The sequence below is a fragment of the Natator depressus genome, chromosome 10 (assembly GCF_965152275.1).
Source record: "Natator depressus isolate rNatDep1 chromosome 10, rNatDep2.hap1, whole genome shotgun sequence".
NCBI lineage: Eukaryota > Metazoa > Chordata > Testudines > Cheloniidae > Natator > Natator depressus.
Genome location: NC_134243.1, coordinates 78,438,436 through 78,456,980, shown reverse-complemented (window position 1 = coordinate 78,456,980; position 18,545 = coordinate 78,438,436). Strand labels below are relative to the sequence as shown.

The 18,545-nt window shown below is 41.9% G+C and overlaps 2 protein-coding genes and 4 non-coding genes across 7 annotated transcripts in view; 5 read left to right on the top strand and 1 right to left on the bottom strand.

Moving 5' to 3' along the window:
* ZWILCH (zwilch kinetochore protein) overlaps positions 1–7,565 on the bottom strand; it is a 30,000-nt gene extending 22,435 nt beyond the window's left edge. For both annotated transcript variants that reach the window (XR_012641317.1, XM_074966599.1), the window contains exons 1-5: positions 7,449–7,565; positions 1,936–1,987; positions 1,000–1,095; positions 770–888; positions 11–207 (exon numbers count right to left, since the gene is read on the bottom strand). Coding sequence is in view for 1 of the 2 variants with exons in the window: in XM_074966599.1 (XP_074822700.1) it covers positions 11–207; positions 770–888; positions 1,000–1,095; positions 1,936–1,987; positions 7,449–7,501 (517 nt within the window). In the remaining variant the exon portion in view is untranslated. The remainder of the gene's footprint in view (positions 1–10; positions 208–769; positions 889–999; positions 1,096–1,935; positions 1,988–7,448) is intronic.
* A 336-nt stretch (positions 7,566–7,901) lies between these two features.
* RPL4 (ribosomal protein L4) lies at positions 7,902–15,403 on the top strand. Its single transcript, XM_074966601.1, has 10 exons — positions 7,902–8,019; positions 9,580–9,751; positions 10,853–10,959; positions 11,474–11,612; positions 12,215–12,339; positions 12,830–12,959; positions 13,940–14,096; positions 14,320–14,403; positions 15,064–15,184; positions 15,282–15,403. Exons 1-10 carry the CDS (start codon positions 8,017–8,019, stop codon positions 15,321–15,323), a joined length of 1,080 nt encoding a protein of 359 aa, XP_074822702.1. The 5' UTR covers positions 7,902–8,016; the 3' UTR covers positions 15,324–15,403.
* LOC141995486 (small nucleolar RNA SNORD16) lies at positions 9,407–9,506 on the top strand. Its single transcript, XR_012641334.1, has one exon. It is a non-coding gene; the product is annotated as a small nucleolar RNA SNORD16 (small nucleolar RNA).
* On the top strand, positions 10,692–10,763 carry LOC141995484 (small nucleolar RNA SNORD18). The gene has a single exon (XR_012641332.1). It is a non-coding gene; the product is annotated as a small nucleolar RNA SNORD18 (small nucleolar RNA).
* Positions 11,308–11,407, top strand: LOC141995485 (small nucleolar RNA SNORD16). The gene has a single exon (XR_012641333.1). It is a non-coding gene; the product is annotated as a small nucleolar RNA SNORD16 (small nucleolar RNA).
* LOC141995483 (small nucleolar RNA SNORD18) lies at positions 13,036–13,106 on the top strand. Its single transcript, XR_012641331.1, has one exon. It is a non-coding gene; the product is annotated as a small nucleolar RNA SNORD18 (small nucleolar RNA).
* Positions 15,404–18,545: the final 3,142 nt, after the last annotated feature.

The following is an 18,545-nucleotide window of genomic DNA, read 5'->3' as shown; positions in this document are numbered from 1 at the left end:
AGGAACTTACCATTACATGTAACCGTATGAAAACTGATCCCTGTGATTTTGTTCCCATTTTTGAGAGGCTCAGCTCCTAGCCAACAGGTATGCTCAGGGTCAGAGCTGTCACATCTTACCCACAGGGGAGGAAGCACAACCGGTTTGTTTATCTTCAGATGGGTCATGTTTGGATTTTGTGCCATTGTATAGAGTGAAATCAGTTGCCTGGTAATAAAAGAACAATCATTAACAGAATTTAACATGATGTTAGCTAACCCCTTTCTGTTAACTCTACTTCAAAATCTAGTGTATTAACAGTAAAGTCATTTACGTCTCAGTCCTGCACACTTACACACACGAGCAGTCCAATTTAAGTTAATGGGACTGCTCACAAGTGCCTTTGCTATATCAGGTTTATTACTCCTTCAGTTATTAATATTTCTAGTAGGTATGAGCTCCCTTTCCATGATGAAATACAGTCATCTCCCCATTAATATACAGCTTTGCAAATTCCTATGATTAGCTAGAACATAAAAACAGCCATACTGGGTCAGACCAAAGGGCCATCTAGCCCAGTACCGTGTCTTCTGACAGTGGCCAGTGCCAGGTGTTTCAGAGGGAAGGAACAGAACAGGTAATCATGAAGTGATCCATCCCCTGCTGCCTGTTTAGTTTAGCTATACACAACAGCTAGTATACTAGTTACATTGCTGCACAGAATTTACTTTTGTGTTGAATAAGGTATAAAACTGCTTTTAAACAAAAAGATAAAACTATGGAAACTTACTTTGCTCTTGTAACAGACAGAGCAACTGGTCCAGAACCCTTCTGTGGTGCAACCTCTGAAATATAAGTGGCATCATCTATTTGTGATTCTTCCATTTGGCCAGTGAATTCAACATGTCCCTTTAAAAGAAATGCACATGTAAATCTGAAAATTGGAATATATTTGGACGTTTCCAGGGATGTAAACGTAAAGCTCTAGTTTTAAAACAAAAACAAAAAAAACCCACTTACCACTTTCTGCATAATGAATATCATACTGTTTCCATTCCAAAAACTTTCTAAGGGACTTCCGCAACCCTCATCAACCAAACGTACTTGGACATCAGCCTGCCAAAAGAAAAGAACATTTTTTTTAATGTATTGCATTTACACATTGTGTTTAGAAGTCATTTTTGTGATAAAGATTTCAAAAACAACTAATTACACAACAAACTATTTTCTACTATAATTTCAACCATTCATTAATAATCCATGCCTTTCTCACTTCAAGATAAGACAGCTGCAATGTACTCTACATGGAGCTAAACATTATCAACTGAGAAATTTAAGATGATGCAGAATGTTGCAAGCCACTTAATAACATCATATCATGAACCACAGCTCCCAAATCAGTACTGGCTGCCTATTGGTTTCCAGGGGAAATGTATGGTTTAAAATGACCTATTAAACCCCGAATAGCTTAAGACCTAAGAGATTGCCATCTTCCCATGCCGTGCTGTTGCAGCTGCAGTCAGTGGAGGTACTCAAGCTGTAATCCCCTTGGTATAAAAGAGAGGGGGAGTTTCTCATGACAGTTTCTCCATGAGTGGTTCTAAAGTTTGGAATTCAGTCCCTGAGCTGATCCCAAATAGCCCAAATCTGCTGCTTTCAAGGCATGCAGCAAAGCACAGCTTTTGAATATGAAAAGAAAAGGAGTGCACTAAGGGTACTGTTTGATTTGTCATTTCTATTCAGCTATTTATTTTCTAGCTTTGAGAAAGCTGTTTTTAAATGTTACTCATTTTTAAAATTATGCCAAATTTGCCAAGATCCCAAGATTAGATGCTTCTCTTCTACACACCCATTTGTTATAAATTTAAAAATAAATAATGGTCTCTGACATGTCTTTGGAAATTTTTCAAACCACTTCTAAGCTTATTTTTTTTAAAAAAGAAAAAATGTATTTACCTCAAAGGGAAATGGGTCTTTGGGGATACCTTTGTTTCCTTCATTATATACTCTGAAATAAAAGAAAATATTCACTTAGTTTATTTTTTCTTTCCCCCCCTCCCCAAATGATACATTTGTCTCTAAAAACTAGAAAGCAAATGAGCCTCAGAGCTTAGTTTTTACTCTACGGCACACTACTGACTCCAAATAAAACTACATTTACACTACATGAATTATCTATTTCAAATCTAGTCAATTTAAAAACTTTAGAAAAATAAAAAGTTTCAAGTTCAACAGCTGCTGGAGTCTCCTTAACAGTCTCTGTGGTTCTACAATCATAGGCACTGATCCTGCAAGTTCCTCTATGGGAGCAGACCCCACTGAATTTAATGGAGCTCTGCACTGACCCACCTCAGTTTGCAAGATCAGGTCTGTATCTTCCTAATTCTTGTTTTTTTAAAAATGTGTTTCTCTCTGTTGCCGTGAGAGACACTCACAAATGGAAGGGAAAACTTACTTTACTATTTCTCCAGCATAGTTAGTGATTTTAACACAGAATTGTGCCATGTGAGCAGAGTAAACAAATTCCAAATGTAGAGAAAGTCTTATTTTTCAGTCTCTTTCAGTTATATTAATCTTAGGTGTTACTGGAAACAACAATGGGTAAAAAGTATTCAGATGGAGAGTAATTTTTGGCTGACAACGTACTGTTAACTCCTTTCACCATGAGGCATCCAAATGCAGTTTACAGGCAGTATGAATATGGATCACTAATCTACCACTGAAAGGCAGCAGCAAAAATTTAGTTTGAGAAGTGGAAGTGAAGAAAAATAGGAATATTCCAATTTCAGTATATTATTACTCTTACTGGTTAATACCCGTAACTCTGACAAGCAACCAGGAGATCTTTTAATGACCAAAACTGATCAAGCTATTTGTTTTCACATCTCATCTAAAACACTGCGGCAAAAGTTCAGTAATTATAGAGGAGAAAAATAGCAACCATTCAATTCAGACTTTTTTGCCATATCTATTACTGCGCTATCAGAGCACCGAAAGCAACACCAATACCACTTCTTACAGCATATAGATTTCCTTTGGAGAACTTACATACTGTCAGAGCTGGACAGGACAGAGACCCTAAAATATAATGGAGAGCTTCACACAATCTATCAACCCTCATCTAGACATGAATTATCAGGCCTGTTATAACTCAAGTTAAATGACTGCCATATAACTTGAGTTAACCAAGATGAATGTACATACTAACATAGACACTCCAAAAATGTTTAATCCAAGACACAAATGTTTATTCCAGGTCATGGTTCGCCTAGGCTACATATGTATGTTAACAGTTAACTCAGGTTACAACAGCACCAAAAACTCTAATCTAAACAAAGCCTTGGTATTCTTCTGGTGTTCTAAGTTTTAGATATGTTTTAAGACTCAATTTTCTGGCATTTCTTAAAGTAAACTACTCTTTTTAAAAATGCATTAAGCCTGGTCTACACACAGTTTTTGGAACCAGTATTACTATTTCAGTTAGGCTTGTGAATTTTGTTCTAACCAATCCAGTTATATTAGTGCAATCTCTACCATGAACACAGTTAAATTATACCTTTATACCAGTGTATAAAGGTGCTTTATACAGGTATAGTTTATGGGAATAACAAAACAAATATAAAACACCTTTTTACTGCATCCACATTGTGGAGGCCGGCGGGGGGAGCATATAGTATTGTATATAAAGCAGTATAACTTTCTAGTGTTGACAAGGCCTTAGTTTCACTTCTCTTCCTTTTCCCAGTTCTCGCTCAATATTCTCTGCAATGCCATCAAGAAAAACTCCTTTTTTTCCTAGAAAGCAGTAACAAGTTTCAGTTATAACACTTTGAATACACTAGAATTTAAGGTGCTATTTCTGACATTATATTAAGGCCCCAGTCCTCAAAGGGAAAGACATGAACAGACCAGTGTGCCTATGTGGAACTCCATGTAGGGATCACACGGATCCCTTTCTAGAATCGAAACCCAAGTTTGCACCAAACCAAGGCAAGACCAAGACTGACTGCAGTTTCTTCTACCCAAGAGCCACTCACTTTTTTGCAGCTAGCTTCACCTGCCATTACTCTCTCATTTTACTAAATTAATCAATCAGCCATAATACTTTGCCCAGTATAGATGATACCAACTTCTTAATAACTGTATTCATCTCCTATTACAATTATGTGGCTAGAGTTGACAGCCTGTTAAGCAATGTAGAACATCATGCGTACACTACAGCTGCTTAGGGTTGCCAACTGTCTAATCGCACAAACCCAAACACCCGTGCCCCGCCCCCTGCCCCAAGGCCACACCCCTGCCCCTTCTCTGAGGCCCCCACATTCACTCCAGCCCCCAGCCCTCACTCATTCTCCCCGACCCTCACTCACTTTCACCAGGCTGGGGCAGGGGTGCAGGCTGGGGTGTGGGCTCTGGGCTGGGGCCAAAGGGCTCTGAGCATGGGAGGGGGCTCTGGGCTGAGCCTGGGGCAGAGGGTTGGGGTGCAGGTGGGGACTCAGGTGCAGGCTCTGGGAAGGAGTTTGGGTGTGGGAGGGGGCTCAGGGCTGGGGCAGGGGATTGGGGTACAGGAGGGGGTGCAGGATCTGGGAGGGTGTTTGGGTGCAGAAGGGGCCTGGGACAGGGGTGCAGGAGGGGGTTCAGGTGCAGGCTCTGGGAAGGAGTTTGGGTGCCAGAGGGGGGTCAGGTCTGGGGCAGGGGGTTCAGGTTCTGGGAGGGAATTTGGGTGTGGGAGAGGGCTCAGGGCTGGGGCAGGGTGTTGGGGTGTGGCAGGGGGTTCAGGGTGCAGACTCCAGGAGGGAGTTTGAGTGCAGGAGAGGGCTCAGGGCTAGGGAAAGAGGTTGAGGTGCAGGCTCTGGGAGGGAGTTCGGGTACAGGAGGGGACTGGGGCACGGGGGTGGGGTGCAGGCTCTGGCCAGGCAGCACTTACCACAGGTGGCACTGCCCCTGCAGCGCCCATTGGCTGCGGTTCCCTGTTCCTGGCCAATGGAAGCTGAGGAGTTGGCGCTCCGGGCAGGGGCAGTGCGCAGAGACACCCCCCTCTTGCCATGCCTCCTCTTAGAGCTGCTGCGGGCCATGTTGCCACTTCCAGGGACAGCACGGAGCCAAGGTAAGTAGGGAGCCTGCTTTAGTCCCACTGCATCGCCAGACTTTTAGTGGCTTAAAATCTCCCGGATTGGCTTCAGTAGCCTCCAGGAGATCGAGCCTGATTCTGGGAGACTCCCGGCCAAACCAGGAGGGTTGATAACCCTACAGCTGCTACAGCAGTGCCACTGTACTGCCATAGTGTAGACACTTCCTACTTCAACGGAAAGAGCTTTTTCATTGATATAGTTAATCCACCTCTCCAAGACGCAGTAGCAAGGTCCATGGAAGACTCCTTTCGTCAGCCAAGCCACATCTATACTGGGTGTTAGGTCGATGTAATAGACACCCTGAGAACTAGGGGCTACAAGGTTCAAACTCATGTGCTGATCGTCGGAGCCCTGGGCACATGGGACCCCGGTAATGAGGGAAAGCTGAGAGAATGTGAAGTTGGTCAACACTACGCTCAGCTGATGCAACAACTCATGGCGTCGGACGCCATCAGGTGGTCAGGGACGTCTACATAGAACACATCACTGGACCTCAGCAATACCAAGAGGGATAAGCTGGAGTGCTGATGAGAAGTGCAGTCATAGAATCATAGAATATCAGGGTTGGAAGGGACCTCAGGAGGTCATCTAGTCCAACCCCCTGCTCAAAGCAGGACCAATCCCCAATTTTTGCCCCAGATCCCTAAATGGACCCCTCAAGGATTGAACTCACAACCCTGGGTTTAGCAGGCCAATGCTCAAACCACTGAGCTATCAGGAAAGTAACTGAAATACTTTCCTGATGGACTGTTTTTTTCTAAACGGACAACCTATCCTAAATTCTCAATTACTGAGGGACAATCTTCACTCATTGATATATTTTGCTTTCCACCACCAATTCTCTGTATAACTTTTTTCATGAGTAACGTACCCGAATACTTGGATGCTAAATATCTAAACTGTATTCTTAAATTCATTCATCTAAATTTGGGTTACTGCTGATTATCCACTATATGTATCTTATGACTTTAAAAACAAACCTTGAATTTGTGGATAATCTAAACACTATACCCAGATGTACAAACACTCTTTTCTCAACCTGTATATTATATAATTTTAACATTAGCTGTAATAAAAATTTTAAATATGGCACTGAAGGCGTGAAATTTTTCATACCCCCTCAGCGACCTAGTGAGGTCAGTCTGATTTTTAAGTGTAGAGCAGGCCTAAGACACAGAAACAGAGGCAAATCCTGCTCTGAAGCACTTACAGTCCGGAAGGAGGGGATTGCCAGCAGATTGAGGGACGTGATCGTTCCCCTCTATTCGACATTGGTGAGGCCTCATCTGGAGTACTGTGTCCAGTTTTGGGCCCCACACTACAAGAAGGATGTGGAAAAATTGGAAAGAGTCCAGCGGAGGGCAACAAAAATGATTAGGGGACTGCAACACATGACTTATGAGGAGAGGCTGAGGGAACTGGGGATGTTTAGTCTACGGAAGAGAAGAATGAGGGGGGATTTGATAGCTGCTTTCAACTACCTGAGAGGTGGTTCCAAAGAGGATGGTTCTAGACTATGCTCAGTGGTAGAAGATGACAGAACAAGGAGTAATGGTCTCAAGTTGCAGTGGGGGAGATTTAGGTTGGATATTAGGAAAAACTTTTTCACTAGGAGGGTGGTGAAGCACTGGAATGCGTTACCTAGGGAGGTGGTGGAATCTCCTTCCTTAGAAGTTTTTAAGGTCAGGCTTGACAAAGCCCTGGCTGGGATGATTTAATTGGGGATCGGCCCTGCTTTGAGCAGGGGGTTGGAGTAGATGACCTCCTCGGGTCCCTTCCAACCCTGATATTCTATGATTCTATGATCGACTTTGGATCGCAAAATCCTCAACCTCTGGCGGAACCAGCCTACCTCCCGTGCTCTGGAAATGACTCAGGGCAGGAGCCAAAGCACAGCCCGAGAGCCCCGCACCCCTCCCCATTTATCATATGTAACCGTCTGCGAAGGCAATTGCTCCGAGGGCGATGACCCGCTCCACCCAAGCAGTGGCAATAAGAGGCCCCAGCCCAGGCAGGGCTAACGCTCAAAGCTGCCGCCCCCTGGATCGGGGCTGCAAGGGCTCCGGGGCCAACCCCGGGGGTGTCCGCTGCGTGCCGCTCGCGGCCCCGCAGGCAGCCACCCCGCGCATCAGGCGGGAGCCCCATGGGCCTGTCACCGACTGCCCCCCCGCCGCCCCCAACGGAAGGCCCGTTGCCCTTTTCTTCACGAGCCCGTCTCCTTTTCCCGCTGCGCCCCCCCGGACCGTCTCCCAGCCCCTCAGTGAGCGGCCCGGAGCCGGGCAGCTGCCGGACCCCTTCGGGGAGGCCTGGATTGGGCCAGCCCCCGGGGACACTCACTGCAGCAGACAGTCGTACAGCCGCAGGGCCGCCTGGTGCCGGTGGGAGCCCATTCCCTGCCCTGCCGGCCTTCCAGTCAGGGAAAGCGAAGCGAACTCCGCGCCTTCCCGCCCCTCTGAGGTCACGGCCCCTGCAGCCGGGACTACACCCAGCACTGCCCCGGGTCAGAAAACACTATTTTAATTTGTTGAGCTCTAGCAATTCGTTGTACGTTATTTTTGTCGCGTTTATCACCATTATTTTATTTTTAAAAAGCCCTTCCCTTCATATTATAATTTTTGTCAGCCCCGCCTCGGAATCCATCCGCCAAAAAATAGTCCCCAGTCTCGGGAGGGATGGGAAGCCTGGGAGGCTGTGGTATGAGAATATCTCCACAACCTCAATCGGACGGTGGATGGGAGATTAGAAGACCCGCTTTCGTGCCGGTCCCTGGCAAGTGTGGGAGGGATGGGTTAGGGAAGGGTGCGGTGGAGGGTTACTTATAAGGAGACGGCAGTAACAGGTCATTCCTTTTCCGGTTGGGGCCGTGGCGGAGTGAGGAGGGAGAGCCAGAGGCTCCTCTGCCAGCATGGTGAGGCGCGGCCTGTGGGGCTGGGCTGTCGGGTGGCAGGTCGACAGGGGGGTGCCGGGGAATGGGGCGAGTAGGAAGCCAAGGAGCGGGGAACAGGAATCGGTGGTCAGAGCTGGGCCGCCTGCGGGTAGAGGGCACCGGCAGCGGGGCGGACGGCCGCCATCTTGGGAGTCGTCAGCGTTCGGCCTGCCGCGTGGAGCCGGCGTGGGGGAGCGTAGTAGGCCTGGGCGGGAGGGAAGACGTAATCTGGGGGAGCAGGCCTGTGTGCGATGGGGGAATGGAGACGGGCTTGGCTCCTGCGGAACGGGCCATGGCTGAGACCCCGTAGCTCAGCTCTGGGCCCCGCCTGAGAGTCTCTTTGTATTGGGGGGGGGCTACAGATGTGGACAGGTCCAGCCTGGCTTCGGCTTAATCCGCTTCTTGCCTGTTCCTTTCTTAAAGCATGGAAGGGTTGGATATAGGACTGTTAACAATGGACTATGCGGGGCCCTGTTCTCTCTCCCGTCCCAGTTCTTCCCTTCCACCCAGAAAAAATACAGGGTTTGAAAAACGCTTGGGGTGAAATCCTGTTACAGCTTTCCACGTTGTAGCACGAGGCAAGAACCTGGCTTGAGCAGCCTGTAGTTCCATGTCTGCTGCCAGCCTAGCCCACAGATCTAGCTGATGGAGAGGTCGTAATTGCTGTCATGATGTAGTAGTCAGTGTTGGAAATTAGTGTAATTGACACTTTCATTATTAGGAATTTTTGCAGTATATAGTATGTATCATAGTTGTTAGCTAAATGCTCATATGAGCAAAACTAACACTGTATGGCAATACTAAAGGTTTCTCCTTCCCTTTAGGAGGGAAGGAGAAGCCTTTAGTATTGCCACACAGTGTTAGTGACTTGAAGGAGAGCTCTCTGTAGCTTGAAACCTTGTTTTTTTTTCACAACAGAAGTTGGTTGGAATGAAAAATATTTCCTCACTCACAACGTTAATGGCCGATCCACACCATTTTGTTGAGGCCCGGAGTTTGTTTCCAAAATATTGGTCATATATATTTGAGGCCCTTATTAGACACTGGAGGGGAAGCAATACTGGGCCTGGTTGGTTTTTCAGGTTTCCAAGATAATTTTGTAAGTGAAATAACTTTTAAGTTCGTAGTTACAGCACCAAAAAAGCTCCAAAATGCACAGATTTCATAAATGAACTTGTTTTAATTAAAAGATTATTAATAGATTGTATTAAGTATCTGTAAATAAAATTCAGTATGGATATCGTATTTGTAAAACAGCGAGATTTACATCATTGCTGAAGCTGAAATGTGTTGATCTCCCAAGTGTGTGTGTGACTGCTCCTAGAGTGTTATGAAGGTGTTTGGTATAAATATAAATGGAAACAGTGATTGCTATGATGATATAATTTGCGTCTTATCCAGTGTTCAGTGACAGTTGCCTGCTGTCATCATGCTGGCGCTGTTGAACTGAAGACATTTGACCCTGAGCAATATTTTTAACACCTTTTTGAATCTTTTTGAATTTAACGTATCGGTGCTGAAGAAAACTCTTGTCTTTTTCAGGCTTGTACTCGTCCATTAATATCTGTGTACTCCGAAAAGGGGGAGGTATCAGGCAAAAATGTCACCATGCCTGCTGTATTTAAGGCTCCTATTCGCCCTGATATCGTGAACTTCGTTCATACCAATTTGCGCAAGAACAATAGACAACCCTATGCTGTCAGTGAACTTGCAGGTATGATTTGTCTACAGAATTTGAATAGGTTCATTTAGATCAGGATTGTTGTTTTATTACATTAATATATCATACTTGTCAACTTACTGTATACATGCCACTTACATTATTTGAATTTTAAGTTTAGCTCTAAAACTACCAGGACTTAATTTACATAGTACCGTACAACCAGAAGGACTTAGAGCTGCAGCTACCTCTGGTGTGGAACCAGAAACAAACACTGCAGAAAGTATCTTAGCCAGTTAGAACCACCAGGAGAATTTTTGCTAGGCAAAATCAGTTAACAGCCCTGTTATGAGAAGTGCCATAAAACAGTGGTTCTCAAGCTTTCCAGACTTCTGTACCCCTTTCAGGAGTCTGAAGCCAAAGCCCAAGCCCCACCGCCTAGGGCTGAGGCATGTAACTTAGCTTTGTGGGGCTCTCTGTGGCATAGGGCTCCAGGCAACTGCCCTGCTTGCCACCCTCTAACACCAGCCCTGCACTTGCAGCCCTCCTTAAATCCATCCCATGCCGCCGCTGCCACCCCCTCCTTCCCCTGGGCTCAGGTTGAGAAACCTTGATCTAGATGAATTGATGTATCCCCTATGGGTACATGTCCCCTGGTTGAGAACCACTGCTATAGAATACCAGATTGCCATTGGTGGTTAGGTCATCATCTCAGTTTTACATTCTATTTAAGAGACAACATACTTGATCATGGCCTGATACAGGGAGGGTTGATGCTACAAGTTTTCCTTCAGAGTTTTCCATCCAAGTATTAAACAGGCATAAACCTACTTGGTGTGAAAATGTGTATGTTTGGTATATCCATCTTAAAGTTCAGTGAATTTTGTAATTTACATTCACATTTTGATAGTTTAATAGTATAGTGTCAGTTGTTGTCTCTGTGCAAATTGGTGTTCAAGCTTCGAAATCTGTCTTAATTCATTCTCTACATAGAAATAAATGATGAGATTCCACTTCATTGGTCCGTGTTTCTGAACTATATGATATCAGTGGAAGTTCTGATGATCTTGAGGTCTTTATTCCTGTGACTTAGAAAAAATACTGTTTCACTTTCTCTGGACTCTTATTGATGATTTAAAAATGTTATTGTTTCAGGACATCAGACCAGTGCTGAATCTTGGGGTACTGGAAGAGCTGTTGCTCGTATTCCCCGAGTGCGAGGTGGTGGAACTCATCGCTCTGGCCAAGGTGCTTTTGGAAATGTATCCTTCTGATTTTGGTTGTGACTATTGAGTCGATGTAAAATTGAACTTTTTGAGTGGGGAAGCAGAAATCTTCTGATTTAATTACCAGGATTATCTAAATGTGAAGGGTCTTCCTCTTTCTACATGTACTGTAGATTGCACTGCATCATAAAAAGTTCAAAAGTCTGTAGTAATATGAAGGCTACAGATCCACTTGTGTGGATTCAAGTGTATTTTAATGTACAAAACAATTAATTGATAACCGTGAGGAATCTGTTAAGTCTTCAAGGTGCCACTGGACTCCTCGTTGTTACCATGAGGAAAGATACTTTAATTTTTGAGATACACATTGCTGTTTGTTTAGCTTGCCATGATGTTGTAATTTGAGTCTTACTCTGTACTCAGTGACAGTTGCCTGCTGTCAATGAGCTGGTACAGATGGTTGACGAACAGCTAATGCTGAGCAAGGCTTTAAAATGTCTTGTTCTGTAAAAACACTTGAAAAGTTTTATTCTTAACTGTGGATGCATAGATGTGTCGCGGAGGCCGTATGTTTGCCCCAACCAAGACTTGGCGACGTTGGCACCGCAGAGTAAATACAACTCAAAAACGGTATGCCATCTGTTCTGCTTTGGCAGCTTCCGCTCTCCCAGCACTGGTCATGTCTAAAGGTGGGTATGTTGAAAATTCCAGAATGTTTGCTGTTTACTGCTGCACAATGTGCCAACAACTTATTTATTGCCATTGGTATAAACTAATGGATAAGATAGGTATGATAAAGTGAGAAACCCTTTTTTTGGTCATGGGGTAATTTAGTTCACTCCAAAGAAATTGAGTGTTGTACAGTATTACAGTACAACTTGTTTAATGATATCCACTTCATGTGAAGTGTTTCAAATAAAAGGAGCATATATGTTGAGTAAAGCTGAAAAAACAGTACATTGAGGTTATACAAAACAGAATGGAAACAGCCTGTCATTGATGTGAGTCTTGCCCTGGTAGTTTATGGTAGCCAGTTGCAGAAATACCAGTTTTGAGTCACATTCCAGATCACCACTATGATTGTTACTCTTATTAGAGGCCCAAAATGGGTTGAACTAACCTCAGCCCTAGAAGTAGTCCCTATAGGTGTGATTTGAGGGGACACCAGTGGGGTCCTGTGATGAAGTTTGCATTACTGCTTTTGCTATACATGTTCATTATTACATACAGATTTGTGTGGGCAAAAAAGAATAGATAATTTATAATCAAATTCTCATAAAATCTTTATCAGGCCACCGCATTGAAGAGGTCCCAGAACTTCCTCTGGTAGTTGAGGACAAAGTTGAAGGTTACAAGAAAACCAAGGAAGCCGTTCTGCTTCTGAAAAAGCTTAAAGCATGGAATGACATTAAAAAGGTGAGTTGATTACTGTCAGTACAAGTAAACCTTTAAATCCCCATTAAAACATTGCTCATGCCAGTCTGCAGCTTAGTAAATTAATATGTTGGCTCTAAAGAGTCTTCATTTGCTATAATTCAATTAGTAAATAATATAAATTTTGATGTTTGCTTTCATATGCTCTACTCATATCTTGACTTCACTTTGCTAAGAATTAAATGCTTGACAAACTTTAGTAGGTTCAAACCAAATTATAGCCGAACAATGCAAATTTCTCTTTCACTATGCTGCTTCACATCACTGCCCGCTTCCTTCTAAGACTCTTCATTTCAGTGTTGCATAGAAAAGCATTTTAATAGCCTAATTAATCTCCAGAATGATGAACTTTTCACTGGTCCGTGTTTCAGATGAACAGTGATGATGGTGAAAATCTGACTACTTGATTTTGCTACCTCTTAATAGTGGAAATTGTACTGTGTGGATTTCTAGATGTTTTCTTTCTGCATAGGTTTATGCCTCTCAGCGTATGCGCGCTGGGAAGGGTAAAATGAGGAATCGCCGTCGTATCCAGCGCAGGGGACCCTGCATTATCTATAATGAGGACAATGGCATCATCAAGGCTTTTAGAAATATCCCAGGTAACTTTGAATTACTGAACAAATGGCAGTATGTCTATTATTGGGAGGCTCTGATCTTCTGTTTGGATGAGAGTACCTAGAATGATGAGATTCCACTTCATTGGTCCGTGTTTCTGAAACGCATGATTTTGTGGAAGTTCTGACTACCCTTTTGAGTTCAATGAGCGTGTGTATATGTATGCGTATCTGTAAAAACCTACATGCCAGATAAAGCTATCTTATGACAATACCTATCGCTATGGGCAGCGCTTGGCATACACCCAGATCACTAAAAATACACTTAACGCTAAAACTATACTGAATATAATTTAATCTTTGATTCAGAAGGCACTTCAGGATCTTGCAGTACCTCAGGGTCGTCATTATCAACATCAATTATTATTGTAGATGTAGAAGGTGTAGGAGATTGGGCTGAATATGTAATGACCCTATGACACACCCTGGAAGCTGCTTTTTTGAATAAATCCCTGATATCAGCTTGCTTGTCTTCTGCCTCTTTTGCATAAAAGTAGAGTGCACAATGTGCAATTGCATAACCTCCTGGGCAGTGGACTAGTCCCGGTTACTAGATTGAAGACTTGTATTGGGCGATATCAGAAATGCTGGTTAATAGAGCTTTCTGGTTGGTGAAGTGCCGGATAACGCAGCTTTTACTCTACCTCTGAAAGAATCTGTTTAGTACATTTAAGGGCATTGTTGGCATGATTAGATAAAATGTTTCATTTATTTGATAAAATGTTCATATGGAGCAGAAAGATAACTTGCTGATACGGATACAGTCTCAATTTTTTTTGTCCTTTCAAATATCATTTGTAAAATTAAATTTCATACATTGTTTTGTAATCTTGATGCCTATATATCTTTGTAGTATAAAGCCTTTAAAACTAGTAAACCCATACTTGCTTTTTGTGGACTGAAGTGCTCTGATTTTGCTATTGTATCAAATGAAATACAAATACTGTGATCTTATCTCATTTTAGGAATTACTCTTCTCAATGTAAACAAGCTGAATCTTTTGAGACTTGCTCCAGGTGGCCATGTTGGGCGTTTCTGCATTTGGACTGAAAGTGCCTTCCGCAAGTTGGATGAATTGTATGGTACCTGGCGCAAACCTGCTACCCTAAAGAGTGACTATAAGTATGTATATCTAGAAACTGACTTGGCTAAAAATTTTGGTAAGACAATTCTGACAAGTGATATGGTATTAGTCAACACAAAAGTTCTGTAACTTTTAGTTTAGTGGTAAGATTAGTCTTAACTGAGGATGTAAGGTTTCCTAAATAGCTGGCTCTTCATAAAATTGAGTACAGATTAAATATCCCCACCTAATTTTGATTCTAAACGCTTGTGTTTTGTGTAGCCTACCAATGCATAAGATGACCAATACAGACCTTGGAAGAATCTTAAAAAGCCAGGAGATCCAGAAGGCCCTGCGTGCACCAAAGTAATTATTTTTATCTGATTACAAAGTACAAGGATTTATTTGAACACTTATTCAATTTTTTGGGATGAGAGGGTGTAGGACACTCAACATGGCAAACCAGAATGTTCTTATCCTTTCCGTTCCTTGGTTTAAAAATCTATTTATGTGAAGAACTTGGCTTTATGTAGATTAATTCAGGGTACATGGTCAAGTAGTTGGCTATAAATTGAATATTTAGAAACACTTCCATATTTTTCAACTATTCGGTAGGAATTTACACCTTCTCAGTGTTTTTACAACCAGAAAAATACAATATTGTGTTAATGTATGAAAACCAGAAAGTGAAACTAGCTAGGCTTCCATTTCATTTTTTCCAAGCTGAATGAAATATATTAATGTGGACAGTCCCTTCCCAGCTGAGTGCCATACATCGTGTAGTATAATCCTTCACTTTTCCCTGTTTTTCTGACTTTACCTTACCAAACTAAATATACACAGTGTCTGGATTTAAGACCAAAGATATTATCAGTGTCCTTCAGACACTGCACTGACATGGTCTTTTGAAAATTAAGGATAGGTCCACTTTTCTGGAAGAAAAGAGTTTAGTAAAATGTATTCCAACTCTTAAGTAACTGTTTTGCATCTCCATGAAGTACACTAATTGAGAATTTGTTTTTACAGTAAAAAGATTCACCGTAGAGTTCTCAAGAAGAATCCTCTGAAGAACTTGAGAGTCATGATAAAACTGAATCCATATGCCAAAACAATGCGACGCAATACTATCCTGCGCCACGCTCAAAATGTGAGACTCAAGTTAGATGCCTAATCTAAGCATTATTTATTATATATTCTGTGCATGTTTCTGAAGACTAATCTTTTGTTTCCCTCCCCCTCTACAGCACAAAAACAAACAAGAGAAGAAGTCAAAGGCTGCAGCATAATGCACTCATCAGGCTTATCCACTTAAGTTCTAAAGTCTGTACTGTGGATTTACAACAAATAAATATTCTATTGAGTTGGTGGAGTGTCTTTGTTATTTGTGACCACTACTGCAAATGCTTTGGAGGGAGGAAGGGTGCAGTGAAAGTAAATTTAAACCATAGATGAGCAATTAGAATAAACAACAGTGGATACTAAAATAACTATCAGAAAGCATAATGGGGGGGTACAAGTGAAAGGTGTGTTTTGGAAGAAACAAAGTCTTAAATGTAGCTAAACTTTATTAAAAGGGAACTTGATACCTGGGTTATTGTGGGATCACTGGCTAGGGCTCGCAGAATTACTACTGGAGTTGGTGTTAGATCCAGTGGGAAACTTTGGAAAGGGAAAGCCCTTAGTGTAGACAATGCCTAGATGATAAGCAGGTTTATTCTAAGGAAGTTTCCCCTCAAAGTTGAGTTAAATTGCCCTTTAATATTGAACTATGACCCATGTATTCTATTTTAAACATTAAAAATCTATAGTACGGTGCCCATGCCAACACTGACTGTTCCTTGTGACCCATCCAGCTTCTAAAGTATGGAGACCCTCACTACTTGCCAAACAATACAAGATTGTTCTATTGTGTATGAATCAAGCTGGTCAATAATAAACATTTGCTCCATAGAAAACTGACATGTTTTGGCTTTTTGAAAACCAAAGTCAAAGCTTCCTAAAGAAAAACACTTTCAATGAAAATATTTCAGTTTATAGTAAATTTGACTAGCCTTAGTTGTGTGTAATATCCAGAGCGTTAGTAAGAACTGATGCTTCCCTGCCTAAAGCCTGTTTTAATATTAAACAATCTGACCAACATTGCCTTGTTGACTTGGATCTTTGTTACTAGGGTGCCATGGCAAGTTTGACACTATGCAAGTACTTTTAAGTCTTTGAAAACTATCTTAAGCACTTGCATAGTGTCAAATTTGCCATGGTGCACTAGTGACACACTGTCCCTCCTCACAGTTGTAATATCCTACAAAAAGGTGTAGAGAAGGGAGGGAGGAGAATTGAAATGAAGACTTGAATTAGATGACAAATTCTACATTGTGTATTTAATGAAGCTTAAGACTGGAAGAATAGACTTAAGGACTGGTGGTCAACCGTGAAAGTAAAGTGACACATGGGTGTGTGGTTGGAGGGATTTGAAGAGAAGATGCTGGAGACAGGGTGCAATTCTAGACTGGAAAAGCATGAGGGAAACCAGCAGTGGATAAAAAGAAGACCTAATGAGCTGGCTTACTCTGAGACCGAAGAGGCAGAGTTTGGACTTTATTTGGAAAGACAACGGTGACAGAATAACCTCATAGTGGAGGTAACATAGGTAAGCAGCACTATGTTGAAGTTTGTCTTCAACAAAGGCTAGGAGGAGTACTATGACTCTATAGATGGTATGAGCTTGATGCTTTCTCTTGCTGAATCTATAAAATGCAGTTTGTTGTACTGAATTAGCAGCCTTTTTATAACTAAACCTAGAAATAGGATCCTCTGCTCTTCAGGCAAATGTTACATCAAATTCAAAAATAGCTTCTCAGTATAACCTCTTAAATTCTCATAGTTCTTTGTGCAGGGACTATACATTACAGACATGTAAAAATTTCAAAATCAGAGTTTTTAATGGAAACTGGTTAAACAGATGTAAATCTTAGCTACGGTAGGCTGAAGCATGTGAAACTTCACTATGTGCTACTAAGACTCTAACTTATCAACCTAGCATGGGATCACAAAGACTAACATTGAGTTCAGTTAAGCCGTTGGAATGCTCAAAGCTGCAGAACCACCTGGGGACATAAACAGAACTTTTAATCCATTACTCCAACATTTGAAAAGTGGGGATTTCGAGAGCTTATACTTATTCCTTAGTAACTGTATGTGATCCTGCTAGTTGAGGAGATCCATAATGAACTGCAACTGAAATCACAGATAAGATGCCAATAGTTTCTGGATCAAAAATAGTGAGGGTACTCAGTAGGGGAACCCTGCTAGCTATCAAAGAACTCAATACATGTAACAACCACACGGTGGCAGTTGAGAAGTAGAAATCTGTTTGCCTGTTTAGTCAACCCACTTCTCTTGCCAAACTAATAAAGGCAAATGTTCTAAGAGTATTTTATTTTTAGTTTCTAAAATTGCCAAAACAATTTTAGTATCTAACAGCCTAATGAGAATTAGGACCCCATTTACTCTAGAGTTACATAAACGTAAAAAACCACAAAAATCCCTGTCCTAAAGATTCTATGGTGTAATATAAAATGCACCAAGGGAAGAACAGAGGAGGAGAGTAACAGCGATAACCTATGCTCATAGACCAGCTATATATGCAATTAGCCTTCAAGTAGAATATGATAGCACATTAGTACTGAGCATCACCTTACAGTAGACTGCTTATTTCCCATCTCCCTTGTGTAGGAATACTATAGCGATTGGTTTTGGGTAGCGACTACAAAATGTTTAAGGATGACATGACATTCATATTATATTAATCATCCTCTATGCTACACAATTTGGTGCAAAGGATTTGACATTTAGGTCCAAGGCTACTATCTTATTTACCATACACATAAGCTATTGAAAAGCACCCTTAACTTGCACCTGTTCACACTGTGGGTACAACAGTAATTACAAGAGCTCTATATCAGACTAAAAGAAAAGGAGTACTTGTGGCGCCTTAGAGACTAACAAATTTATTTGAGCATAAGCTTTCGTGAGCTCACTTCATCAGATGCATACTGTGGACAGCTTCATCCGATGAAGTGAGCTGTAGCTCACGAAAGCTTATGCTCAAATAAATTGGTTAGTCTCTAAGATGCCACAAGTACTCCTTTTCTTTTTGCGGATACAGACTAACGTGGCTGCTACTCTGAAAAGTATCCAACTAAAATATTCTAAATCGATATTTATAAATTCTCATTAGGTTTATAAACCTAATGTAATAGGTTACATTAGTAGCTAGAGTTGAGATTGAAAGATAGTAATTCAACCCAACTTCATATAAAAACCATCAGGTTTTAAATATTTCAAATTCCCTCTAGCTTTTTAGATATAAAAGTTGTCAGGTTTTTTTTATTACAAAAAAAAAAAATCAACTCTTCCCAAACAAAAGCCTACAACAAAGAGACCAAATGTTAATCTGTTTAATGAGCTCATTTAATAAAATTTCTGACAAGCCTCTGGAAGCTAAAATG

Coding starts and splice junctions, on each gene's coding strand:
- RPL4 (XM_074966601.1), top strand. Junction 10,960..11,473: donor GCCAAGGTGCTTTTGGAAAT/GTATCCTTCTGA, acceptor GTGGATGCATAG/ATGTGTCGCGGAGGCCGTAT. Junction 15,185..15,281: donor TCCTGCGCCACGCTCAAAAT/GTGAGACTCAAG, acceptor CCCCCTCTACAG/CACAAAAACAAACAAGAGAA.